Source organism: Carcharhinus amblyrhynchos, chromosome 6 (assembly GCF_965287045.1).
Source record: "Carcharhinus amblyrhynchos chromosome 6, sCarAmb.v2.hapA, whole genome shotgun sequence".
Taxonomy (NCBI): Eukaryota; Metazoa; Chordata; class Chondrichthyes; order Carcharhiniformes; family Carcharhinidae; genus Carcharhinus; species Carcharhinus amblyrhynchos.
In genome coordinates, this window is record NC_137329.1 from 30,805,946 (window position 1) to 30,827,401 (window position 21,456).

At 41.8% G+C, this 21,456-nt stretch overlaps 1 protein-coding gene across 10 annotated transcripts in view; it reads left to right on the top strand.

Annotated features, from left to right (window-relative positions):
- Window positions 1-21,456, top strand: part of sox6 (SRY-box transcription factor 6) — a 615,141-nt gene that overhangs the window by 365,972 nt on the left and 227,713 nt on the right. For all 10 annotated transcript variants that reach the window (XM_080190145.1, XM_080190148.1, XM_080190144.1 and 7 more), the window contains one exon: window positions 6,166-6,255. In XM_080190145.1, the coding sequence (XP_080046271.1) occupies window positions 6,166-6,255 (90 nt within the window). The remainder of the gene's footprint in view (window positions 1-6,165; window positions 6,256-21,456) is intronic.

Here is a 21,456-nt window from a genome sequence, read left to right on the forward strand (position 1 = left end):
ACACCTTGCATGATGATTTAATTTTGGAGGGCATTGGGTGTTATGTGACCAAAGATGGTAATTATCATTGTCAGATGTTAGAATGATTTGATTTATCATTGTCACATACATTGGGATACAGTGAAAAGTATTGTTTCTTGCGCGCTATACAGACAAAATGTATCGTTCATTCCGTACATAGAACGAAAGGAGAGGGTGAGAAGAGTTGGAGTTCAATTTTCAGAGCATACAATGGGAGTAAAAGATGGAATTAGAGGATATGCTGCGGGCAGCTTGCAAGAATTCACCTCGCTTCCCGCACCTTTTCTTTTAACTACTCACTCTAATGAAGGCTATTTTTACACTAGAAACTTGGGGCAGGATTTTCCAATTGTGCATGTCCTGAGACCAGAAATATTTGCCCGAGGTCAACGGACCTTTAAATGGTCCGCCAAATTTTCTGGTCCCGCTCCTGTGGTGGGTGGGACCAGAAGATTTACACCTGGGTCAGTGTAGGAGACAACTTGTTGGGTGAGATTCTCCTGCTGCGCTCTCCTGAAAACCGGAGATTCCCACCCGACTTCAATGGATCTTTACATGGTCTGCCCGCCCCCCACCACCACCCCACTGGAATTCCTGTGGCAGGCTGGATGGGAGAATACCGGCCATCATATCAGAAATCTGCAAGAGTTTTCCTCTTTACCCTTGTTTCCATATGAAAGATGTTCTCTTTTTTGTTGAGAATAGAGATGAAAAACAAAGCTTAGGTATGTTTGGCTTCTGGCTACTTCTGTAAATGTACAAATTAAATGCTCCAAAACAGGGATCCAACCCACTTGCCTTATTTTCTCTAATTTCTGGAAGTCCAAAGCTTGCAGCACAACATGGTGGTTGCTTTGCTTTGAACACTGCAGCCTTTTATATCAAAATGGAGCAGGGCAAATACAGAGCGCAATTGTTCCCAGATATTGCTTCTTCCAGATTTATAGACCCAGGCTGCCTACCAGAGCAACCCCACAGGGATGAAACTCGGCGAGTCAATTTATTTATGCAATATTGCATGTATTTTTTAATGGGGAGGCACACCAGCCTTGCTAAGCATCCTTTGATCTTCCGTCTTTAGTTTTCCATGTCTGGGTCCCGGCACTGATCTGTGCTGTCAAAAAAAAATACGCAAGACTGCACAAGAAAAAGTTCAACTTGACGAGAACAAGCTGACCCCCAGCTTCGAGGAAGACTTCAGAGCCCAGGGTCTGATTGTTAGCAACTTGCTCTTTATCATTGTCCTTGCGACAGAGAACAGAATTCCAGCAATTCCTGACCTGATTCATTACAGCGGGAAGAGATGTTAATTGTTTTCATTGCTGGGTGCAGATAGTGTGTACTTCATGTCATCTTTTACCTAGTGCTTGCTGCTACGTTTACTTTGTAGTGTTGCTTATCAGTGCAGACAGTCTTCTGATCCACCTTTCTAAAGCTGTCAGCCCAAGATAACTCTTCTTCTTTGAATAAACTGCAAACAGCATCCATAAAGTGACAGAGACAGAATGATCTGAACAATATTATTTTTCTTCTTTCCATGTGATTGTGTTATTTTCCCAAAATTGAAGGGGTAAATATTTTTATTATAAAAATATATTATCACTTTTTTTTTGGTGATGTGCCTTCCCTCATCGCATGACATAAAACTGCTTAACAATTCCAAAGATTACAGTGCCAGGGGAAATAGAACGGTGGTACAAAGACAAACTCTTAAAGACAAAAATGAAAGAAGAAAATTAACATTGTTTATAAATGGGGGCAGCACGATGGCACAGTGGATAGCACTGCTGCCTCACAGCGCCAGATTCCCAGTTTGGGTCACTGTCTGTCCGGAGTCTGCATGTTCTCTCCATGTCTGCATGGGTTTTCTCTGGGTGCATTGGTTTTCTCCCACAGTGGGAAAGACATGCTGTTTAGGTGCATTGGCCATGCTAAATTCTCCCTCAGTGTATCCGAACAGGCGCCGGAGTGTGGTGACTAGGGAATTTTCACAGTAACTTCATTGCAGTGTTGATCTCAGCCTACTTCTGACAATAATAAATAAATATTCCATAATGCACTTAACATTCCAATGAGGGCTATTTATTGTAGGCTTTGTTAACTATAATGGCCCCATGGGGGGAACAGGACTTTTTTTTTACCTGGACATGTAAAAACTTGAAGCTCTCGACTATTTCAACTTCAGCTCCATTGATGTACATGGGGCATGCTCTCAACTATGCTTCCTGCAGTCAATGACTATCTCCTTCATTTTGTTGACATTGAGGGAGAAATTATTGTTGTCATGCCAGTTCACCTGATTCTCTATTTCTTTCCTGCACTAGTTTTTTTTTAGCATCCATGCTCCAATTTAATGTTATTTGTTGAATTGCATCAAAAATTGTGAGCACTGGTGCCTCATAGCACCAGGGAACTGGGTTCAATTCTTGGCTTGGGTCACTGTCTGTGTGGAATCGCAATTTGTCTTGTGTCTGCATGGGTTTCCTCTGGGTGCTCCAGTTTCCTCCCACAGTCCACAAGACATGATGGTTAGATGCATTGGCCATGCTAAATTCTCCCTCAGTGTACCCGAAAAGGCATTGGAATGTGGTGACTAGGAGATTTTCACAGTACCTTCATTGCAATGTTAATGTAAGCCTACTTGTAACACTAATAAGTGCACTTTAAAACTTTATCATAGAATCCTTGCAGGTACAGAAGGAGCCATTGGGCCCATCGAGTCTGTACTGACTACAATCCCACCCAGATCCTATTCCCATAACCCCACACACTTACCCTGCTAATCCTCCTGACACTGGGTTCAATTTTAGCATAGACAAGCAACCAAACCCACACATCCTTGGACTTTTGAATGAGACAAACTTCAAAAAGGGAAAACAAAAGTTAATTCAGTTAAAAACAGAAAATGTTGGAAATGCTCAACAAGTCATGCAACATCAATGGAGAGAAAAACAGAGTTAATGTTTTGTTAATTCCCTTTTCTTTCCCATAGATGCCTTTAGACTTGCTGACTATTTCCAGCATTTTCTGTTTTCATTTCCAATTTCAAGCACGCACAATATTTTATTTCTCACATGTTCAAATTGCTGATTTTAATGTCTGCTTGCCTTCACTTGAGAAAGGTTAAAAACTTGACTTCCTCAACATATTTTCCAAATATTCCAAGCTTCTGCAACCATTCTGACTCCAAACTGTAGATGTCACTTTGGATTAATTAAGTGAATGAGTTACTTTGGAATCTATTCAGTTCCGCTTCATAATAAATCAGTGTTTTATCTTTCTAATAGTGATTTCCACTATACTCCAACCTATGTTAGGGGAAGGCGATGGCCTTGTGGTGTTATCACTAGACTATTAATCCAGAAACTCAGCTAACGTTCTGGGGACCCAGGTTCAAATCCCACCATGACAGATAGTGGAATTTAAATTCAATAAAAAATATTTGGAATTAAAAATCTACTGATGACCATAAACACATCTGGTTCACTAGTGCCCTTTAGGGAAGGAAGTAGAATCACTTAGGACAGAAAGAGACCAATTAACCCATTGAGCCTGCACTGACAACAATTCCACCCAGACCCTATCCCCGTAACCCTCTGTATTTACCCTGCTAATTCCCCGACACTATGGAGCAATTGAATATGGCCAATCTACCTAACCTACACGTCTTTGGAGTGTGGGAGGAAACCAGGACACCAGAGGAAACCCACACAAACACGGGGAGAATGTGCAAATTTGTCACAGTAGAGTCACCTGAGGCTGGAATTGAACCCAGGTCCCTGGCACTGTGAGACAGCAGTGCTTGCCACTGTGCCACTCTAAAATCTGCTGTCCTTAGCTGGTCTTGCCTACATGTGACTCCAGAGCCTCAGCAATGATTCTCAGCTGCCTTCTAAACAAGGCAACTAGGGATGGGCAATAAATGCTAGCTAGCCAGCGATGCCCAAAAAAAGAGTGAGCAACAGTTTAACAGTGAAAAGCGTTACTGGGTCTACCATTTGAATTGCAGACTTTGAAGAATTACCTTTGAGTCACAGGTGGACAATCCTGTGGTGAAAATCCTGTAACTCTCCTTAAAATGCAAAGAAGGAATTCTCATTCTCAAAAATGAGGGGTGAACCAATGAACTCTTGATTATGCCTTGCAAATTACCATGAAGAAAGAGAAATGGGGAGGATTAAAGTAGAAGTTAACGTAGGAAGCTAAATGCCAGAAGAGAAATTGATTTTTATCTTTGGTAGAGTTCCTTAAATAGACAAAGTAAGTATACCCCAACAAGAAGAGAAATAATAAAGTCAAAATTATTGCTGCTTATGGGGAGGCTAAGAGAAATCTCGAGACTAATTTGGAAAATATGGAAAAACACTTCTTTGAGGTTGGATTTGGGACTTTGCAAGGGGGTTGGGTTGGGGAGGTGAGTGGAAAAATCAACAGTATTTTTTAATCCTGTAAATATGTGTATGCATGCATGGGTGTTGGGTCAGGTCAGAATCAAGCACTGCTGTGATACCTTTCACAGTTGAATAGTCTGTTGACAGTCATCAACTAGCCTCCTCCTGCATGAAGATTTGCCACTCATTTGAGATGCTGGATTAAATCTGTAGTCTTATCGCACGCACTGAAATGAGCAGACTGTAGAGGAATGCGGATTGATACAATGTCATTCGACGCTAATGTAAGTGAACATTGAACGAGGTGAACTATCTGAATAAAAGCAATAGAAAGGAACAAGAGGAACCCAAAGACACTTAGTAGCTGTATCATATGTGAAAGGAATGAGAAAGAACAGATAGTGCTCCCAAGGGCTAAATGGGATAGAAATATTATGGAGGATCAGGAAATGGCTGACATATTAAATTAATTCTTCATGTCCATTCTCACAAATGATAACTGGCCAAATTTTAGATGCAGTTATTTTGGCTCAGCAGCCTGTAACATATGTAGGTATTAGGAAAGCATGTGTAATAAAGAAACTTGAAGAATTAAATGCATACAGGGCACCTAGAGCAGATGGGATGTGCGCTGGAATCCTTGAGGAAATGTGTGAGGTTCTGATTAATACTTCCACAATCTCTCTCTCTCTCTCTTTATATATGTGTGTGTGTGTTGTATGTGTGCATAGCTTAAGATAAGGGAATAGTATCTGTTTTTCCCAATATTAAAAAAAAGCAAGAGATGAATCGGAGAATTACAGACAAGTTCACTTAACATTCATAATGGAAAAAATGGTTGAAAGCACTTTATGAGATGCAATCAGTGTTCACGTAAAGAATAAAGGAGCCATAAGGAACAGTCATCATGAATTTAGCGACAATAGTTCATGCCTCACAAATTCACTGGAATTCTAAATTCTAAAGGTAACTAAATAAGTAGGTGCTCTTTACTTGGATTTTCTGAAGGCAGTTTGATGAAGTCCTATACACAAGACTTCCAAAAATGATCAAGGCTCATAGAATTAATGCCAAATTAACTTGCTGGATTGAAAACTGACTTGGCATGGGGAATAGAAAGTGATGATGAATGGGAAAAAGGGCCCTCTTGGGATTCAATTTGCGGAATAATATAGCTCCAACCAGCAGCTCACTGAGCTATATTTTGTAACCAAAGTACTGTGAATGATACATTTCACTTTGGACCATTCCACGATTAAAACTTCAAATGCAACAGCAAAAAGAGGCAAAGTTTGTGTGTCTGTTAAGGTGAGGGTTATTAATCCTGAGAAATGGACCATTTTCTACTTGGGCTCCCAGTGTCAGGGTCAAGCTGTTTGGATCAGGTGAAACTGCTCCAATATGTCCCTTACACTATGATTTAAATCAACCACAGCCACTGTGCATTTCCCGGACTAACAATCATGTAACTGTCCACTTCAAACTCAAGGCTACATGGCTTTGTGGGCCTGCAAATCCATGGTTTACATGTAGGCAAATGGAATGAATGTTTTGGCAATCATTAATGGAATTTGGGGAGTTACTGTTTAGTAACTAATTGGTAATAAATGTTCATTATGTTGGCACAAATATGTGCTATCCATTTGTGCAGATGCCGATCAAATGTAATGTATTATTCCACAAAGGGATCAGCATTTTTTCACTGAGCAACAGAATTGTTTCTTCACCATGTATTATAATTTTTTCTCCACAGAGTCATCCTGCGTCGAGAAGTTTCTCTCGAAGGACTGGAAGGAAAAAATGGCTGGACTCAATACAGGGGAGATACTTGGCGAGATCAAAGGTACGTGGTCCATTTCAATTGTTTGTTGGTTCTCAGGTGCAAATGGTATTCCGAGGAATATATCCCAACACAAAATAGGGAGCAACTAGTCCAACGAGATATGGCAATTAGAATTCCATAATAAATAGATGGCTGAGGCTTGAAATCCCTCCGAGAAATGGGATGGAGGAAAGGAAGTAGTCATTAAGATATGGAAGTTTTGATGACAGTGCTGAGATTTATGAGGCTGTGGTTCTGGTTGATCAGCTTGATGAGACAATTAACATTGGAAAAAGAAAGATATCCTCATAACTATTGTCCTCAAAATATCTTGCACTTCTCTTGTACCTTTGACAAAAAGTTGTGTTTTGCATATGATTAAATCTCTATATTTTACATCCACTATGGATTTGAATGGCAAAGTTTCACCACAATTCTGTCTGGGTTCATGACCTTAGCAGAGCATTTTATCAAATTCACCCAGAGTCCCTCATGTGGTACAAGCTATAACTCATCGTCCTGTTGCTTTAGTCTGTAATGCAGTTGATATTCCAGCTACATTTGCCACGTAACTATTGTTAGAATGAGGCAAAATAGTATATATTATTTTGCATTCTGTCTCAGCATCTAAAGGCCCCATTTTAAAGTATAATTGGAAGGGGAGAATCCTTATCTAAGAAAAAAATATGTGGCATTAGAGACAGTCCAATGAAGCTTCAGTGGGTTGATTCCGGGTACGGAGGAACTTTCTTATGAAGAGAGGTTGAGTTGGTTAGGCCTGCAATTATTGGAGTTTAGAAGAATGAAAGGTGACATTGTTGATACATATAGGGCTAAATCTTACCAAAAAATGGCAGTGCTGTTTCTGGTGAGAAAACCGGCGTGTTTCTCTCTGGGGGAACCGGTCACTTTTCCCTCCAGATTCTCCCATACTCTGTCAAAAAAAAAATCAAGGGAGTATGATTCATGCCAATATACTAGCAAAATCTGGTTGCATAGAGATTGGGACACCATCTTTAAAGGGTGCCCCAATCAGAGAAGCAATAAACCTTCCCCATAGCCCGCCATGGAGTCATCAGAGCTCACCTCCCCACCTTCAATCAGAGCCAGCATTCACTCCAAACAGCCCCCTCTGTGATCATTGGCTCTTTCTCTTCTCCCCCCATGATTATTGGTCCCTTCACCACGCTACCACGATCATTGGTCTCTTTAACAACCCCCTCCCCCAACTCTCCAAACAAGCGTCCATGCTCATCTGTCACTCCCGGCCACAACCACATTTGCACCAATTCCATACCCCACCCCTCCATGATGCTCCCACTGGGGCCTGCCCCTTGGCACAGGTTGGCAGGGGCATGGTACAAACCTAGCAGCACCAATCTGTGACAACTGCCAGTGTCGGGGGCATTGCCAGGGCACAGTCTGGCTGTGTCCTTTGTTCCGTGGGGACAATAGTTACCTTCCCCCTCACCCCAGAAAAACTCCATGACAGGTCCACGACTGTGTGAAACTGTCGTAAACTGTGCCAATGTTACAACATGCCGGTACAGTTTGAAGTTGGCAGGAGGTCAATATCTGGTGAAGGGCAGGTTAATAATATTGAAATGAATGGAAATCCATGTAAATCGGGTTCATGCCCATTATATGATCCTGATGATGTACCAGTGAGTGGCAGAGTAGATCCGAAATCACATTCTTGCAGGGAAGAACTGTGACTTCCGTATCTTCAGTTCCCGGCAACCTTGCAGACGCCGAACATGGGCTCAAGGTTCCACCCATGGGACTCTCAGAGAGCTTGCTGGGGAGGTGCTGAGCAGTTGTTTCCTCTTGTGGGCGAATCAAGGACCAGAGGACATATTGCATAATCTCACAGTAAGGTGCCACCAAGTTAAGAAAGAGATGAGGAGGAATTTCTTCCCACAGAAGATAGTGAATCCATGGACTTCTTTATTCCAGAGGGTTGGAGTGTTCAAGGCTGAGGTAGACAGATTTTTAATCAGTAAGGGAATAAAGGAATAAGGCGGAAAAGTGGAGTTGAGGATTATCACATCAGATCAGTCAAGATCTCATTGAATGACAGAGCAGACTCGATGGACCAAATGACCTACTTCTGTTTCTATGTCTTATGATCTTAAGAAGGTGTAAAATTCCTCTACCTGGCCACTGTGAAGCCAGTATGCTTTTAGCACCTTAGTTTTCATTTCTCAGTCCCCACACCCAAGCTTAACTAATAGCACGCAGCACTCAGTGAAGAATCATTGAATACAGATAATCAAAAACTGAACAAATGTAAAGCTATAGGATATTATTTTGAATTAGTTCATCATAAAGAATAAACATATGTACATGGAGTCATTTCTTAATGTTCAGCCTGTCGATTTTCTCTAAGCACAGAAATAGGGTGAGATACTCGGGTCAAGGGAATTCCCATTGATGCCCCCCCCTCCCCCCCACGCCAGAGGGAAACCTGTAGGTGGGGGTGCGCTGCTGACAGGACCAGAGAATCCCGCCAGCATGAACGGCCGAAGAATTCCAGCCATAGTCTTTATGATACGAAATTTGTTGATGACGGTGCTGAGATCTACGAGCTTTGGGTTGTGGTTCCAAGTGATCAGCCTGATGGCACAGACAATCAACATGGAAAAGGAAATCTATCCTCAAAACTACTGCCCTCAATATATCCCGATTAGCTATCAAGGCTTGATTGCTCTGGCCCTGATAGACATAATCTGAGTTTGTGGTAACAATTTGGCCATTTGATGCAAACTCAACCTCCCACTCCAAATCGTGGTTCCCCTGAGTGTGTTTGTCTCTTGAACTGTGCTTTTGCTTTACCTTGTCGTTTTGCAATTTCTTCTGTTTTCACATGGATATTCCTGTTGGTTAGCTCAGATTAAGAAGGATCAGTGGCTTGTTAAAGTTACGATCAATCATAAATTCGGCTGGCACATTTCTGGTCAGAGGCAGTGAAGTGGGTTGATATGTGAAAAATAGGTTATGAATGGATTTCTCTGCTGACATACTGGCTCCTGGACTGTCCTTGATTAGAACAAAGAAAAGTACGGCATAGGAACAGGCCCTTTGGCTCTCCAAGCCTGCGCCGATCATGATGCCTGCCTAAACTAGAAACATATGCATTATGGACTCTGTATCCTTCCATTCCCATCCTATTCGTGTATTCATCTAGTTGCCCCTTAAATGCTGCTATCGTATTTGCTCCCACCACCTCCCCGGGCAACATATTCCAGACATTCACTAACCTCCTGCTTAATTATTCAACACGATCATTCAATTGTGTGTCGTATTGCAATGGTGGTGAACTCTGTAGTTTTCTAGGAACTCTGTGAACTGACTGGAAACAAACTGTGATCCAATGTCTGTTGTGATAATTTCTTGTAGACCCTGTTCTATCAAAACTTGTCCAGAATTTCTGTGAACAAAGTGATGGTTATGGAATTTGCTGTAGCAATTTCTAGCCATTTGCTATGTAGATCGTGAACTACAGGCAAAATAACATTGATTTCTAAAGTAGTAGGCAAATAGTATCTAATTGTGGGTGCAGTCATGTTTTAGTTGGCCAAGGGGTTAGTTATAGAGGAGTAAGATACAGGTTAGTAAATGTATGAACTACGCATTTCTAGTGAACTTTTCTATGCAGCAATCTATTGCTGGCCACCAGACTACTTAGTAAGAAGTCTCACAACACCAGGTTAAAGTCCAACAGGTTTATTTGGTAGCAAACATCACTAGCTTTTGGGACTCTGCCCCTTCATCAGGTGAGTGGGGAGTTCCGATCACAAACAGAGCATCAGGAAGAGAACAGTCTTGCCAAGTGATTGTCGAGTGGTGTTCACTCACCCATTATCGTAGCATCTGCATGATCTCCCCAATGTACCATGCCTTGGGACCATGCAGGAAAGGACACTTCAGCGATCACGGCCATTCGGCCTCTGATCTTCGGGTGAGCGTTCTCCAAGGTGGCCTTCACGACACACGACAGCGCAGAGCCACTGAGCAGAGACTGATAGCCAAGTTCCGCACACATGAGGATGGCCTCAACCGGGATCTTGAGTTCATGTCACACTATTTATAACCCCCATGACTTGCCTGGGCTTGCAACACCTCACTTATTGTCCTGTCTGGAGACAATGCACATCTCTTTAACCTATGCTTAATGCCATCTGCACCCACATTGTCTGTACCTTTAAGACTTGATTAGCTGTAAAGACTTGCATTCTAATGAATATTCTGTAAACTGAGAGTGTGTCTTTATATGCCCTGTTTGTGGTCAGAACTCCCTACTCACCTGACGAAGGAGGAGAGCCCTGAAAGCTAGTGTTGTTTGCTACCAAATAAACCTGTTGGACTTTAACCAGGTGTTGTGAGACTTCTTACTGTGTTTACCCCAGTCCAACACTGGCATCTCCACACCAGACTACTTCACAGGATTGTCGTTTCAGCTTAACATCTGGATGTCCTTCATGGACAAGATACAATCCAAGTTGCTGTACTTTCAGGATAATCTTTGGAGTTCTGCATGTGATGTAGAATAGAACAGAATAGAATCCCTACAGCACAGAGAGAGACCATTCGGCCCATCGAGTCTGCACCGACGATGTAATTGTCATCGCACACTGCAAATTCTTACTCCATCCTCTAAAGTATGGGACCAGTTCTTCCTTGGATGCCACAAGTGTGCACATGTCTGTGTTGAGTGTCAAATTGTGCTGTGTGAAACGAGTGATCTGATCGTGTTTTGCTTTGTCCCTGCCATGGACAACAACATTGTTGATAGTCTGAGCTACCCTTAATGTCTGACAAGACTGAGTAAATGATCTTCTGGAATGTGCTAGGTGTGGCACCTAGTCCACAGGATGTTCTGCATTACTAAAACACGCCTTCGTTATTAGCAAAAGCTGTAAGAAATAGGCTTTGTTCTACGACTGCTAACTGCAGATAGTTCCATTGTATTTCAGCTGTGCAGCTGTGATATGATGCCATTCGTTCTCAGATTGTAAGAAATGGTGACTAATCTAGAATGAAAGCCTTGTTGACCATTTTAAGGCTGATGCAGAGTCTAAATTCATCATTTTTGTGTTGCACAATGATCAGGTTTGATATTCATATTGAGGGATTGTTTTGCTCAATGATACCATCGGCTTCGAGTCTTTTCATCTCCTGGGACACAAACAGCAACCACCTCATTTTTTGAAATTGGCGGAATTGGTGTGCTGATGTGAAGAGCATGATGTAACCTCTTAATCACCTCAAATGCAGTGAATAAGAAAGGATACTGCTGGGTGTAGTCAGTGTCATCGATTGCGTCAAATGTGTGCTCCAGTGGTCGTACAGCCGAGCGACCTAAGGTGCTTGATTAAGGCTCCAGTGTCTTCAGAGGCTTGGTTTTGATTCCCTGCTGCCAGAATTGATTTGAGTTTGGGATGGCTTGGTGGCACAGTGGTTAGCACTGCTGCCTCACAGTGCTAGGGTCCCAGGTTCTATTTTAACCTTGGGACATTGTCTGTATGGAGTTTTGCCATGTCTGCTGGGTTTCCTCTGGGTGCTTCACTTTCCTCCCACAATCTGAAAAATATGCTGCTTTGGTGGATTGGCCATGCTAAATTCTCCTTCAGTGTACCTGAACAGGTGCCAGAGTGTGGCACTAGGGGATTTTCACAGTAACTGCATTGCAGTGCTAATGTAAGCCTACTTGTGACTAATAAATAAATAAAGTTTAACTTTAATTTTCAGTGGTGTCTTCAAGTTTGAAGCAAAACTTATCAAAAATGTAGCTTTTGGCTACGTAAAATGTAAACTGTCTAGGATGATGTTTTTATTAGCGCACCGGAACTGTGATCATCCCCAAAACCAAAATAACTTGAGGAATGTTTGTCACATGAGTGAAAGTTGTAAGAAACAACAAGGTAGAGTCAGTCACTTAAAATTGATACTTTGTTGGGGGGAGGGGTCCACATTAATAAGGAGTGGCATGGAGATGGCCAAAATCTCAACTGAGCATTCCTCAAAATAATCTGTTACTTTGCTGTCTGTGATGGTATACACATGCCGTAATTCTCAAAAAAAGACTTCATCACGTGTCAAGTAGGTCCTCTTTTTCAATGTCCTGCATAACTTTACAAAGTGGTGCCACTTTAAGCATGAGTTAAACTTTTCCCTCAAGTTGGACTTGATTTTGGGAACTGTTAAGTATTTCTACAATTGGGTACATTTTTGAAGATATCTGACCCTGTCTTTGGCCCAAAGTACTTGTCACTTGCCGCCATATCAAGTGTACTTGTTTCTTCTGTGAGCCGCTTGAGTATTCACTAGCTTTCTGCCTTGAGTCGATATATGAGTTTCCCACCTTGCAAATTGCTGGCCTGTCTGTCCCCATAACAAGCAAATAGTCTTGAACCTCATAAACCATCATGGATCACCCAGCAAAAAAAAGGTGCTGAAGCCAGTAAATTTAAACTTTTCTCTCTCGTCCTCATTGCCAGTTGCTGCCTCGGTGATATGCAGAGATGACACCAGTTTCTACATCAACACAGGAAATTTCATATGCAATGCTTTTAAAATGCCTGCCCTCTCATTTTCACAGCTTCTTATTTTCAGTTTAGTTTTTTTCCTTTCTGAGTAACCACACCCTGGCTGGACTAATATCACACAGAACAAATACCAGACACACAAAATAAAACCCCGACCAATTGAATATGGGACCATTGTCTGGTTGCAGGATTAAAAATCCCCCCCTTAAATCTAAATTGTATATGTTTTTTTAACATTGCTTCATAGCACACTTGCAACTGTTCAACATGGCCCACAAAGTGGTTTCACCCGAGTTAATGGTTATATTAAGGAGACCATTTGGAGTTGAACAAGGTACAGTTATGAAGCTACTTTATACAAAGAGCAAGGGTACAGGTCTAAGATCCAGGACAACTTTGTCAAGCAGTCACCCTTAAACGTCACTGCAATAAGAATTGAACAGAAAGTGAGCATTATCCAAAAAGCATCAGGGTGAAGTGGCTCAAAGGTGAACCACTGTCTTGGAACCACAATCATATGTTTAGTACAAAGCTTTTTTTTCCCTATGCTTTTAACATGGAGACTGAGGGAGAATAAAGTCATAGCATCTCCTAGTGAATTAACTAGAAATAGAACTTCTATACTTGAAATTTACAGCCTCTTTGAGGAATAATACCATACTAAAATTGAAGCGCAGGAATCCAAAATAGTTTTCCAAGATCAGTGACCTTCCTGAATCAATTCATTTAAAAAAAGCAAAAATGTTTTTGACCTTTTCCTTTTTATAAATTTACATTTAGTCCACTGACACCAGAGTGATAATCAACTGGGGGAACAGTCCAAAAAAATGTGTCTATTAAAAGGTTTTAATTAGACTAGAATATAGCTGTTAGCAACATTGAATGAGCTCTGAATAGGGGTTTGTCATAATTCCCAGGCCTCTTGGAGCCTTTGTGAGCAACAGCACTTTGCATTACAGTTAGTGGGAGTTGTTTACTTTGGAGGAAAGAGGCTGTGTTAGTGGAAGATAACCTGAGCTCGCTCTCCCTCTAGAACTGCCCAAGGTTCGTATTCTGTGGCAGCACCACTGTGGGAAGGAGCATGGCTGGGCAACTGGCCAGCAAGACAGCATTAATACCCTTCTGCCTCCACTGATAGCAGAATTCTTCCTGATGTGCTGTGCAGTGGGGAGAGAAAGTCAGCTCAGCCACAAGCAAAAGAAAAACCCACTCAGCTTCTGTAAATGAATGGCCTGTTCAGCAATACATTTCCCCGTGTTTAACAGGGATCCTCATGTAAAGTGCAGAACGTGACTGCATGTTGCATGGATCATGAACAGCGTAGGCGGAGTGTAATGAAAAAGAATAATTACTCACCTAATCAGAGCCCGGGCTTCGAAAGGGCAGCACAGTAGTTAGCACTGCTGCCTCACAGTGCCAAGGACCCAGGTTCGATTCCTGGCTTGGGTCACTGTACAGATTCTGCACGTTCTCCGTGTGCCTGCATGGGTTTTCTCCAGGTTATCCGGTTTCATCCCACACTTTTAAAGACCTGTTGGTTGGGTGCCTTGGCAATGTTAAATTTTCCCTCAGTGTACCCAAACAGGCACCGGAGTGTTGTGAGCAGGCGATTTTCACAGTGAAATTCATTGCAGTGTTGATGTAAGCCCACTTGTGACACTAATAAATAAACTTTAAAAGTGAATTATAGAATCCCTAGCATCCAGAAGAAGGCCATTTGGCCCATTGAGCCTGCACCAACAATAATTCCATTCAGGCCCTATCCTTGTAATCCCACCCTATTAATCCAAATGACATGAAGGGGCAATTGAGCGTGGCCAATCCACCTAACGTACACATCTTTTGGACAAAGGCAGAGTACCGATAGGAAGCCCACACAGATGTGGGAAGAATATGCAAATTCCACACAGAAAATGACACAAGCTGGGAATCGAACCTGGGTCCCTGGCGTTGTGAAATAACAGTGCAACCACTATGCCACCGTGCTGCCCATGAATACTATAAGTCAGTGGAGTAGATCTTGACTTTGCATGAACGTGTAACATTGGGTGACAGTGATTCATGATGAGGAGATGCCGGCGTTGGACTGGGGTAAACACAGCAAGAAGTCTCACAATACCAGGTTAAAGACCTGGTGTTGTGAGACTTCTTACTGTGACAGCGATTTGACAGCCTTCTCTGCACAGAAAGATGCAGAGAAAGACCTGTGGCACAGAAGGAGACACTCAGCATATTGGGTCTGTCCGATTATTTTACCACCAGTAAAAATAAAAATCTATAAAATATACATGTAGAAAAGTAAAAGTCAATCACTGTCTGGAAAGGAATTTCAGTGCTTTCTGACTGGAACAACAGTTCTGGACTAAACAATGGCAAATAAGTGCTTCTAATTTCACTAGCATTACAACATAAAGAGATATTGTTCCATTCAATCTTTGAATTTTCTTGAAATGTGTTCCATGATGCAGGACATGCATTAAGAGACCAATGTTTTCAGTGCTATTTCAGTTTCTTTGATCTTTGCTGTCAATAAATGATCCATTGTGTCTGCTGTTTCCAAAGCACAAGATCTTTTTCTAATGGGAAACATAGGCCGATGGGCCAGGACCCGGAGGCAATGATACCACCAAGGTTGAAAAGAATAGGACAGAAGGTGAAGGAAATTGTGGAAAAGTGATAATCAAATATGGGCGTTTTAAAAACCTGTGAATTGTAAAGCAAAAGGAGGAAGAACTATATTTCCCGTCAGAGTTATTTGTGAAGATTATCATCCATACAGACCCAGCAATGAACTTTTGAGTGTTGAAAACTATCCCAAGACCTCAGCTGTCATGATGAGTTTTACTTCCTGAAATAAATGTGGAGCTGTGGTTTATGAAACAATATTTGGCAATGAGTCAGGAAGGTCTAACTCAACTTCGTGGGTCAATAGTATATCAGTTCCTCAGAGGATATATCCTTTATGGCGCGTGTTGGAAATTATAGTGGCCACTCAGATAATTTTACTACCAATTTCATTTAAGCTGCCTGGCACTAGGAACACCATTCTGGTGGCAATTACTTGATTTCTTAAAAATTGCAGCCTTTTACCAATATGTTGCCACTATCAGAGAAGTCTGGGACTCTCAAGTTGTACAGCACAGGAGACCACTCTGCCCTTCCAGTTTCTGTTTGTTCTTTTCTGCAACAAGAAGTTAATTTGTTTTAGGTTTACGGTTTCTCCAAACTTAACGCTATGAAGAGAATGGATGAGACCTTAATTCATTTAGAATCCATTCACCTTACAAAGTTGCAATCGGGCATATTAATAGGTGTTCAATTGTGAGATGGATAGCAGTAGTTTTGTCTCTTCCAGCTGAGTTGAAGGAGCTATTTTAATAGTGTTTGAGCTGCCCTTATGTGAAATATTCCCTGACTGGGAGGGTGTATGAAGTATCTGGTCTTGAATCTTCCATGATTGATTTGGTGTGAAAATCACCCATGAGAAACAGCTAAATTGACTGTTCTCTTAATTCTTTCCTTTACTGCCAATCCCAATCCACTCTGGTTCCGGATCCTGAAACTGAGTTATCAATGGATCCTAACCTCCACGATGAGGAATTATTAGTCACAGTTGGGCAATGCATTCATACAATATACCATCTAGCTACATTTCTCCCAATTTAGCATAGCCAATCAACCAAACCTGCACATCTTTGGACTGTGGGAGGGAACCAGAGCATCCGGAGGAAACCCACGCAGACATGGGGAGACTATGCAGACTCCACACCGACAGTGAACCAAGGCTAGAATTGAACCTGGGTCTCTGGCAGTATAAGGCAGCAATGCTAACCATTGTGTCACTGTGCTCAGCAATGTCCAGCATGCATGGAGAATCATGCAAGGTAGATTTTGCCCTCTTTACTTTGGGTTAGAAATTTAGGAAAATAAGCATCGGTAACACTGTTGCGATCATACAGAATTTGGCGTCTGTGAACTCTGTTATGTTAGGGCAAAACAAAGGTCTTTCTGATGTCTGCTTTCTTCATTCCTGCTTTTGTTTTTGGTTTGAAATATCCTGTGGGAACAAAGCACAAGGGAACCACAGATGACAAACTGGGAACAAGTCTATATATAATGTAGTAAATTGTACTCTCATGTAGCCATGTGCGACGTGAGATTTTTAACAATTTCAATTTATTAACTTTTCCTTAAGAAATTTCTTCAAATATTTACACAGCACCAAGAATTCCAGTGCTTAATGTGTTTAATTCAAATATCAATTCACCTTTTCTAATTCTCTTTTCCCTCAGCTTAACTAACTAGCGTTGTCAACCCTGAAAGTTATACGAGTTGATCTCTTATGGCATTGCTCACAGACAGGACAATGAAACATAACTTTAAAACATTAAACAGAGTACGACATTGCTATATTACTACCTAATTATTTGTATTTTGTTTACTCTCCAAAACAATTTTAAAAAATTCTTCATTATTTTCTATTGTTTTGACAGTCAGCCATCAATTTTATATTCTGACAACATGTGCCTTGATGGACAATTAGCTTTACCTTACCTTTACTTCACCACTTCTCTCAATCACTCTACTGCCTCTTTGTTGTTGGGCTGTTAAAGCATCACCCAGCCATAGGTAAGCTGCAATTGTCTTCAGTTCAGAGAAAACAAAACGTTTATCGTCAATCTATACCCCTTGCTCACCAATTCCACCCCCCTCCTTGTCACCACTGTTTTTTGGAGCAGACTGTTCTCATCTAGGTGCCCAACTGAACTGAGTTGAGCTTCTTATCCCAAATGTTCTTCGTCACTAAGGTCACCTCCTTATTCTTCAATAATATTACCTGTCAGTGTCTCTGTCTCAGCCCATCTGCAGGTGAAAGTCTCATCCAAGCCTTTTGACACTTACAGAGTCAGTTAGTCCAATGCTTTCCTGTGTGGCCTGCTATCATCAGCAGCCTGTTCCCTATCCTGCACCAATTCCTAATCACCCATACTCCCTGTCTTTGTTAACCTACATTGGCTTGGCTCCAATTTAAAAAACTCAACCTCCTGCTTAAATTCCTTCACACTCCTTTCTCTCGCTGTAACCTCTTCTAGCCCCACAGCATTCACAGAACTCCGGCTCTGGTTATTTGGTTATGCAAGCCCAGCCTTAACATATACAATTATGTTGTTTGCTCATGCAGTGTGATAAAGGCTCAGGAACGTGGAGACCCATAGGGAATTGAGAGTGTGGACATTTGGCTCAGAATTCTGGGCTTCAGTTCAGAGGCCTGGGCTGGGAAGTATTGAGAATGACCATATACTGAGAATGTGAATAATGCTGATGGATACTTTGAACATGGCTAGAGAAGGAAAGGGAATTGCTGAAGCCTTTACAAAGTGGAATGGATATCCTTGCATTTTGTCATGCGGAGTTGCTGATTTTTATATGTCCACTGCCAACGACATAATTATGGCGAGAACCCCATTACCATACGTGTAAATATCCTTTCCCACTGTATTATCCCCCATATAAGAAACTGATCCCCCAGGGTTTACAATAGATCTTGACAAATGGGGATCTGATGAATGGTTCCTGCTGCCCACAGGTAAGTCCAGACCATGGCACAAGAGGGTCATGATGTGGAGATGCTGGCGTTGGACTGGGGTAGACACATGTCAGAGGAAGTGCCAGGGGACAGTGCCATGGGGCAGAGCGTGGAGTGTGGGGCAGAGGGGGTGTGGGTTGCTTCTTTTGGGGAGATTCGGTGTGTCGGTGGAAGTATGTTTCCATGTCCTTTGGTGGGGTTGGGATTGGTTTCCTTTTTCATGTTTTTCAGAATGGGATGTCAATAAAAGAGGTCCTGCCCCTTCCAATTATTTTTTCTAAGCGCTTAAAAATTTGGTGGGAAAAATCAACAAGACAGCTGATGGGCTGCCCTCCGCTTTTCCTGCCTGAGACAAGGCTTTGAAAAAAAAATCATAAACTTGTGCTCATTTGCTGATACCTTGCTCCCGTTCACACCAATGGAAGCCCTGCCCATGATGAATGCCCGCCGTGGGTTTCCGAGTAGTGAGAGGTACATTCAATGGGAAGCCCTATTGACAATGGTGAGGCCATAAGATCTCATCGCCAACGAGTACGCACCGCCTCCTGCCACCACGAAACGCGCCATGGAGTGGGAGAAAATCCCATCCATTGTCTAAGTTCACCGGTCATGGTATAAATGTTTAATTCAACATTAATGAGATATGAGAAATTATATTGTGAAAAGTAAAACCATTCTTTTCAAATTGAATACAATTAATTTGCACAGATATTCATATTTATATATTTCCTTAATATTACTTACTACTCTAATTGAAATGATCTTATGATTTTTAAAAAAATGATTATGTCTTTCTATTTAATTTTTCACTTTGTAGGATGCCTGAGGCAATAAGCTTGTTGTTGCGCAATTAACAGATTAAGTATGATTGATTTAACCTGTTAGTCTTTGTTGTGCTGATCTTTGACCCAGAATCTGTACAGTAAGGAAAATTTATGATTTTTTTGCAAGGTCTGTGGAATCTATAATTGTTTTTCAGTATGTTTAAAAGACTTTTAATGGCTTGCTTCAATTGCAAAGGAATCTATTATAATTTTCTTGGACAATTAGAAATACTGGTCCTGGTAATTCTTGCCCTGCAAGTTGTACTAACAAAAAGAAAGTCAAGAAATGTGTTGTGTGGCTTGTAGACATAAAGGAGAGCTACAGACAAGAAGTAGAGTTGCACACAGAGGATCTAGAAGGTGAAGGCAATCAGCACACAAATACAAACACAAAGAAAGCTGACACAGATAGAAAAGAGATCACAAAAAATTCTTGTTCAAACATGGAGTTGGACTCAAACCCAATGGCCAGGGTTTTATGGTCTCTCCCACCTGTGGCAATATTATTGTTTGGCTGAGCAGGATGGGTAATAGTATTGTCACTGAACTAGTAAACCAAACATCCAGGGTAAAGCCCTGGGCACCTAGATTTAAATCCCACCATGGCAGATGGTGAAATTTGAATTCAATAAAAATCTGGAATTAAAAGTCTAATGATGACCACAAAGCAATTGTAAAAACCCATCTGGTTCACTAGTGACCTGTAAGGAAGGAAATCTGCTGGCCTTACCTGGCCTGACCTACATGTGATTCCAAATCCAAAGCAATGTGGTTGACTCTTAACTGCCCTCAGGGATGCACAAAACATATTTGGCCAGCCAGTGACACCCATATCCCATGAATGAATATAAAAAAAAGGTTGGCTGCACTCATTGGGGGAGACACACCTCAACAGGGCAGTAAAATCCAGGTCAGAATATCTGATTCAGAGGCAAAGGCCATCTCCGTTGAGTCTGGATAAGGGAAGAAATATATGGGTTTTTAATATTCTCCATAAACCAGCCCAGTGGTGGAGAAAAGTTCAGAATTTCTACTTTGTTTTTCCTTCAGCTTTTATCCGCTACTCCTGTTATCAATCTCACTGACATACCGAGATATAAGTCAATAGACATCAGCATCCTCTGCAGCTTTCCCCACCTGCTTTTACTATGTGTGAACCTACTGTGCATTGACAGGCATTCAGCTGTTCTACTTAGCCATGTTCATATTTAAGCACTTTGTAGCAAAGGTAAAGTTGCCGTAGTCCCAGATGACCAAAGGCTGCTTTCCCCTTTGAGGGAGAGAGCTGACTGGTGGTGATTTTAACCTGAGGATCACCACATCTCGGACGAGGGGCTTCTATAACTATATGTGACATAGTTTTAAGGTAAGGAGCAGGAGATTCAGAGGGGATTTGTGAAAAAACATTTTCACTCAGAGGGTGGTGGAAATCTGGAATGCACTTGCCTGGGAAGGTAATTGAGGCTGGCAACCTTACAATCTTTAAAAAATATTTGGATGAGCACTTGAAATATCATAATATAGTGAAACCCCAATTTTATGTGCTCTGATTTAGTGTGAATTTGAATATAACATGATGAATCATTTTTTTGCTCTTTCTGGGGAACTGAAAAGTTTTTGGTGAGTTAATTTCGTGTTTTCTTAGATCAAAACGGAACAAACTGCTAGAAAAAGAAAATCTTTTTCTGTAAAAGATAAGCTTCACGCACTTGAGATCAAGACTAAAAGTCAAACACAAGTTTCCCGAGACCTCGGGATACCAGAATCAACATTTTGTGGCTGGAAATCTCAAGAAGAAAAGTTACGTGCGTCGCTTTGAACAGTTGAAGAAGAAGGAGGACTAAAAGCCAAATGCCTGAATTCATGTGTAGAGGATTGCTGGGGAAAGCGTCCGGGGCCACCCTTTTCATCACACCAATCCACCATGGAAGATGATGATGAGCCAGGTTTTTGCGGCTTCACAGAGGAAGATGTGCAGGAGGCAGAGAAGCTGTCTGAATGCAGCAAAGAAGGGGCACGCTGCCAATGACGAATGCCCAACATATGAGCATCTGACGGACAAGGTCTTCCATAATGTAACCAAAGCACTGGCAGAGGCAAGTGTACCGGTTCTCGAGCCACAAGATGATTATAATAAAGAGCCTCCACCCCCAAAAGTGTCTGAAGCCATTGAATGCCTCGAGGCTAGCCTCCATTGGCTGCAGACCCAGTAGGTGGACCACATATAAATCCTCCAACTGAGAAGCATTCCAGATTTTGCTCG